The sequence below is a fragment of the Lathyrus oleraceus genome, chromosome 4, assembly GCF_024323335.1.
Source record: "Lathyrus oleraceus cultivar Zhongwan6 chromosome 4, CAAS_Psat_ZW6_1.0, whole genome shotgun sequence".
Lineage (NCBI taxonomy): Eukaryota > Viridiplantae > Streptophyta > Magnoliopsida > Fabales > Fabaceae > Lathyrus > Lathyrus oleraceus.
This window is the reverse complement of record NC_066582.1, coordinates 296005583-296012854: the sequence shown is the minus strand read 5'-3', so window position 1 is coordinate 296012854 and position 7272 is coordinate 296005583. Positions and strand designations below refer to the sequence as shown.

At 35.1% G+C, this 7272-nt stretch overlaps 1 protein-coding gene and 1 non-coding gene across 2 annotated transcripts; both read right to left on the bottom strand.

The window, feature by feature from the left end:
• Positions 1-155: 155 nt before the first annotated feature.
• LOC127076977 (U1 spliceosomal RNA) lies at positions 156-318 on the bottom strand. Its single transcript, XR_007786979.1, has one exon. It is a non-coding gene; the product is annotated as a U1 spliceosomal RNA (small nuclear RNA).
• A 4567-nt stretch (positions 319-4885) lies between these two features.
• LOC127137183 (uncharacterized) lies at positions 4886-6538 on the bottom strand. Its single transcript, XM_051063666.1, has one exon. The coding sequence runs from the start codon at positions 6536-6538 to the stop codon at positions 4886-4888; it is 1653 nt and encodes a 550-aa protein (XP_050919623.1).
• Between the last annotated feature and the right edge of the window lie 734 nt (positions 6539-7272).

The window sequence follows — 7272 nt, the reverse complement described above, 5'->3', positions numbered from 1 at the left end:
GAGCCATAGTACTCGAGCTAAGGCACGAGTCTTATAGGTCTTAGACAGGACAGTAGGGATCACAGACCACTGCATTTAGTAAGAAAAGTTGACAATTTCATGTAAGATAAAGAAATCAAGTATTTCTTACAAAAAAAACTTTGATATTAAAATAAGAAGGGGCCGCACGGACGCAGGCCCCAGTGCAACAACAAATTATGATGTAGGTTCCACCACTTGGGTAGACCTTAGGATAGCACCCCTCCTAAGTGCAATGGAGGTCACTCTCCTAGGCCATGGTCCTTCATGATCAACCATTGATCCCATCCAAGTAAGTAATTTGCATTGTCGGTATTTGAGTTATTTTATACTCTTGCTTATCTCAATATTTTCCCTTTCTTTCGATGTGGGACTCTTGGACTCAACTACTAGTAGGCAATGCATTTCCTACCCTCTCTACCGTTGCTTTTTATTTTTTTCACTTGCAAGCCACCAGTTTTAAGCATGACGGCTTCCCTTTGGCTTTTATTATTGAATTGGATATTCCAATTGAATTGAAATTTGGTATTTGGACATCAAATTTAAGAACTACATCTGGATGAATTTTAACTACCCTATCCATGTGTTTAATACTTAGATTTTTCACTAGATAGCTGAATGAACACTAACTAGCCTATTCTATACAACTGCATTATCAGAAAACTCTGTAGACATTAACTCGAACTTGTGCTGAAGTTGATTTTCCGCTGCATAACATGCAGTCAGTTGGTGCACCTGATTTCATGAAAGCAACTACACTAACAAGTTAATTAATAACTTTATCAAAGAAAGTGATTAATTTAAAGGTGTGGTCTTAGTAGTTGGAATGCAAAAGGTAGGATTTAGCTTTGTTTTCTACTTTTAATTCACTTGTATAACATTCTAAGTAGTCAGATAACATTCTCTCTCCATCGGGAAATGATTCGTTTTGACTTAAGACTGAGTAGTATTATTTGAACATCACAAATTCTCCCCGTACATAAAGGCGGTATATAAAATACATTCAACACATTAGTTGACATGACTAAAATTTAAAAACAACACAAAATTATGTGTATACAGAGTGTCTGAGTAACTAAAGTCGGGGTAGAGCAAGCATAAAGATGCACGACTATCTTGAAAAATATTTACTTTAACCAATGTCTATAATATCTTATGCCAAGGTTAAATGGTAAAATTTAATTCTTAAGGTTGCTAATGCTATTAATGACAATCAATTTATTTAAATGGCTGAGGTGTTTGATGTATAGAAAGGGAAAGCCATTGGTTAACAAAAAAAAGTATTTTCAATAAAGTAGAGAGAATTGTGTAATTCAAATATGTTTGAGTTAAGAGTTGAAAGCGTTCGATCCGTTATTAAAAAGATTAGATGAATCATTTATCAATGAGAATACAATCAATGTCATCAAATCATTTCTTGGAATATTTAATAAGAAATAACTCGTTTGTGTGGGCACAACAAGTGGTTTTGTTAAGGCAAAGAAGTGGCTCTCATTTTTTGCAACAACAAAATTAAATAGGTAAAAACTCTTATTTTCTCTTTTTGTTAACTAATAATTTTGAAATATAACATTTGTTAGAACAAGACTGAATCTATAGTTTCCTGAAATGCTAAAAATCAAAGAAGAAAAGCCCTCGTAAAAGTTGAATTGTTTTCCTTCAAATAAATTCATCTGTAGTCTATGAAATACTTTCCTAATTAAGTTCAATTTAACAACTGAGAATCACTAGGATTAGTCTTGTAAGCAAATTATTAGGCTTTATTTTCAAAGCATAATGTGTAACCTTGTATATATACTCATACACTAGAAGTTATTCTTTTTACTAATGAATGAACATTTATCACAATCTCTATATGTGTTTTTTTTATACCTTCATAATTTTTTTAGACCAATTGTCAAATACACATGTTGAAATCAACTCTATAATGGAGTTTGGGAATGAATATTGTATTACCGATAACTGAATCACAAAATATTATTCTATCATCACATCAATTTTTATACTAACAAAACTTGAACATTTGAATTACAATTAGTTTGGCATGCTTATTATTAAATACTATACCAATTTGTATCCATTAAATTCCATATTGGCTAGAACATCATGCATGTAGGTGATTATAAATGTCATATATGTTAGATGGTTTACCAAGCTAAGTAGTGACAACTTGTGACCCATGAGGGGGCACCAAGGTGATGGGACATGATAAGGCTTAATATGTTGGGCTTTTATGGCTGCACCATGCTGGCCTACCCCGCCCAAGTTGAGAGTTAAGACATGGTACTTGAGCAAAGATACGAGTTTCGTAGGTCATAGACATAGGGTACGTGTGAGGTTTGGTTCACAAAACAACGAAGGGTGATGTTCACAAAATTTTATGTACTGATCACACATCCTATGGAAATCTCGAAATGTTCTTGTACTTTGGATTCTATGTTCGAGGCAGATATTATTTGATGATTATTTAGGTTTATTTTTCATATTACTTGTGGTACAAATCATCTCTTTATTTGAGATTCATGGTTATCAGGGAGATTGAAATGATTGTTACTTAATTTAGAAGATTACTTGAATTCAAAGAAAAGGACAAAGTTAGAATAAAAAGAAGATTTCATTCATTTATTAGAAATCCATGATACAATGCATATGTTTGATATACAAATTAAAAGAATGGATTACAAGAAAAGAGGATTAAAAAATTATATCTTTATGGTACAATTGACTTTTTGGTTCAATAATTGATTTCTTGGGTCAATTGTTGACCATTGACTCGATTTTGACTCTTGAATTTTCTTAGACCTACTCTACAAGCAGTTGATCAAAGGAATTACCATTATTCATCAAAAATGATTTATGTCATGATTATGTTAAGTGCTAATTTCCAACAAATTCTATCTTCCATCAAGCTTCACTTCCATGGCTTTTTCTTCACTTTCCAATGTTGCTTCAAGTTCATTTTTCCACTACAATGCTCACTTTCTACAAGGAAGAAGGTACACCAAGTTATACATTCATATCATGAAGTTAAATCATCAAAAAATCATGAAAAATTCAAGAAATAAAAGACTTTTTTCCTCAAGTGCCCTTTTTCTGAAATTAAATTCTCACTTTGTCCCACTCTGAAAAAATTTCTCAATCTCCCCCCTTTTTCTTATTGGGCTCGTCCATCCATTGGACGAGGGTATGAAGGCCCATTTTGCCTTGTGTCGGCCAATCAATGGCCGAGGGTATGAAGGGTTTTTTTTTTAATATTTTAAATACTTTATTAAATAGTTTTCTAATTATTATTAAATAGTTTTTTAATTAATTCTATATTTAATTAATATAATTGATTTTTTTTTTAAAAAAAATAATATTTTTATAAAAATATTTAAAATAAAATGTAAATAATAATAGTTTTTTTATAATAATAAATTTTTTTTGATATTGTTATTTTTTAAATATTAATAATAAAAATAATTATTTTTTAGAATATTAATAATAGAAATAATTTTTTTCTTATATATTAATAATAAAATTGATATGTTTTCCTCCAAAATTTTAATAATTTTTTCGGAATGATATATTTCCCGCCAAAAAGTTTTTGTGTTTGTACTGTCTCGGCCAATGATTGGCCGAGTATTCAACTATTAATTTTTTATAAATAGCAGAAATTGTAGAAATGTAACTTAGATCACAAAATCCTTTCTTTTGGTCAGAATGTCTATTTGTGGTCTTGTATTTTATGGACACGGTGAAAAAATGAGTGTTTGCCTTGATCCGCAATGGAATTTCAAAACACTGATTTTAGCCATCCACACTGGCTTCCGACAGTTGGGCGGGCGTCGTATGAAGGTGAGGAAAGTAGAGTATCGTTGTCCATACATAATGTTGACTGATGCAAGTCCCGATGGTACGTACATGTATTACCTGGATCGTATAGAAAATGATGAAGATGTCCAGTGTATGTTTTTGGCACATAGTGGTGAAGTTAATAGAGGAGTTGAAGGTCCACTTGTGTTGGTTGTTGTTGTTGATTAGTTTTTTAATTACCAGTTGTGTTGGTTGTTGTTGTTGTTTAGTTAATGTGGTCGTACTTTGTAACCATAAACCTTTGATTATCAAATGTATTTCATAATTGTTTGTTCCCAAAAGACATTAGAAATACACAATGGTTTATATATATTACGTGCATAGTAGTTAATAATTAAAAAAAACAACATAATAATCTGGACGGATATTTAAAACAACAAAATAATCATCTGGATGGTCGCTGGGATGGTCCTGCAACATTAGGACATTTCCTACGCATGTGTTCTATTTCACGGCAAATTTCACACCTTCTCTTTTCCTTCTCAACGTCGTCCATCTCAGTTCTAATCCTGGTGCTGTTTGGGCGCCCTTTCTTCCTTCTTCTCATAGAGTCGTCGTGGCAAAGAGTAAATCCTTCATATTGTGGCCAATTCTCCTCATGGGGAAGTCCTAGGAAACTCTCCTGATAGACCTTGAAGACGTCTGGAATGTGAATGGAATAGTCCTGGCGTATGCTCGAACATGCTGCGATTACATGGGAGCAAGGTAAGTGAAATGCCTGAAATTTCCCATAGTTACAATGTTGTTTCCTCAGATCAACGCTGAATGTTCCGGTTGGTCGACCGTCGTTATGATTAATCTTCTCTTGGACCATGAAATAAAATCTCTCTCGATCGAACTGCATGACGTTGTGCGTGTTAGCTTTGATGACTTTCTCAGCCATCCCCTTGTTGCAATTATCAGTGAAAACCTGCCCAGAGACTAACATTTTTGTCCACTGATGGCCTCTTCTACCAAATAGTGATCCTAAACGATAGTACGTAGATTTGACCAATGTAGTGATTGGAAGGTTTCAGGTTTCTTTTAGCACCGAGTTCATTGCTTCTACTAGGTTAGTTGTCATGTGACCCCATCGTTGCCCTCCGTCAAATGCCCTTGCCCATTTCTCCCGAGGGATGTTGTCTATCCATGATAAAGCGTCGTTGTTTATTCTTCGGATTTCCCCCCGATAGTAGTTAAATGTTGCCTCTGTTAACGCATAACCCATGTTAACAACTATTTTCCGCAGATCCTTGTCTTTAATCTCGCGCATGAAGTTTTGCGCGATGTGTCTAATGCAATAGACGTGTGATGAAGGAGGAAACTGCCATCCATTTTCCGGGTTGTTGTATGCACTCTTTATCGATTCATGCCTGTCTGATATTAAGCATAGATTTGCTTGGGGGGTAACGTGCATTCTCAAATTCTTAAGAAAGAAACTCCAGGCTTCCTTTGTCTCACTTTCAACCAATGCGAACGCTATCGAAAATATGTTCCCGTTCCCATCCTGTGCCACAGCCATCAACAGAGTCCCTCTGTACTTGTCATACAACCAAGTTCCATCAACCTGCACAATTGGTTTACAATACGCGAAACCACGTATACATGGTCTAAACGCCCAAAATAGACAATGAAATATCCTTTGGTCACCCAAGTATGAACCATCATTTGAAATCACAGGTAAGGATTGTAATTCTATAATGGTACCTGGTAGATATGTTTTCATTACTAGTATCCACTGCGGAAGATCGTTGTAAGATGTCTCCCAATTTCCATACATCGACTCAATTGCCTTACACTTTGCAATCCATGCCTTTTTGTATGATATGATACACCTGTATTTCTCAGCAACATGAGCGATGATAACCTTCACCTTAAGAGAAGCGTCCCGATTTACAAGCTCTATTATGCTCTTGCTAATCATTTCTGAACTGAGTTTTGTATGGTCTTGTGACATGGAAGTGGTTGTACACGTATGAGGCCCACTAGACTTACCAACTCTCCACCTTGAGTTGCCCTTATGCAAAGAGACCCTACATTTGAAATTGCATGTTGAATTTCTACATTTGTTGACAAAACGTACATTGTCAGATTTAACCACAGAAAAATCTAGACTACGTTTTATATGCCATTGTTGCAACGCCAGAACACACTCTTCCTTATCTTCATACTCGATGCCCTCCTCTATTTCGTCAGAATTGTGAGTTGGTATGAAACTGCCGAAAATGGAGATTGGTTCAGCATCATCCAAACTTATGTTTTGCATGTGCGCTGGTGGGTTGTACAAACTAATTGATTGGGCTCTTAGTGCAACGGTCGGTGTGTCGAATATGTCCTCATTTTCATCGTCATCGCTAACACCAAATAGATCTTCAAATCGAACCTCCTCAAGATCATCCTCACTATTCTCGCCTATCTCTTCATTTGGTATGAAAGGTTCATTATTTTGAGTCGGCTCTTCGTCAATGGCTTGACTCATTCCATAGTCGTGTGACTGTACAAATTGCGTTGGATAACCGAGATTTTCGTTGTGAGTCGGTTGTTCTTCAACATCTTCATTGTGACTCGGTTGTTCTTCAAGATTATCGACTAGACGACCATATATCTCAATGCTGGGTAATTGAGATAATGTTACATGACATTGAAACATTGACTTGACATCTTCGTCGATATCAATGGGTGTCATTATGTAAAAGACGGTATTATCATCTCCATTAAATAATGGTTGACGATAAATGATGTCTTCAACATAACGTTGCAACTTTTTTTCAATACGGTCTTTTAAATGAAAAAAGTCCGAGTTGATGTGGATTTTGAACATAGTTAAATTCGTATTGCAAAATGAGAATCCCTCACTTGGATCTGTGAAAAGGGACCCTTCGGAATGGATAGAAACAATTAAATTTCTTTGAGCCATGGATGTGGAATATTTGATTTAGTTTAGGAGATATGAATGTATATTTGGTTTGGTGAGAATGAATGAAGATGTTGTGGTATTTATAGTAAACCATCCTATACAAATCACATGCTGATATTCATTTAATAGGAAGAGAGAGAAGGAGAGAAGGTGTGATCCCTAGGTTGTACTAGCTCGTCCATTCATTGGGCGAGCCAAAACCCTAAAAGAGTAAACTCGTCACTCCATTGGACGAGCCAATACGGCAAACACATCATCTCGCCATTCCATTGGACGAGCTCACAAAGACCAAAGCATAACTCGTCCATCAAAGTGACGAGCCTTAAGACAGGCTTTTGTGCAGTGCAACTTACCATCAGCGTGAGAATCTCATCTTGCAGGATTCCTTACAATTTTTTTTTGCATGCATTCCATGCAATGTCAAATCCCCCATTAAAATCTTAACCAATATGTTTATTATATTTTACCACTATAAATAATCCATACCTCTACACTTCCTTTTC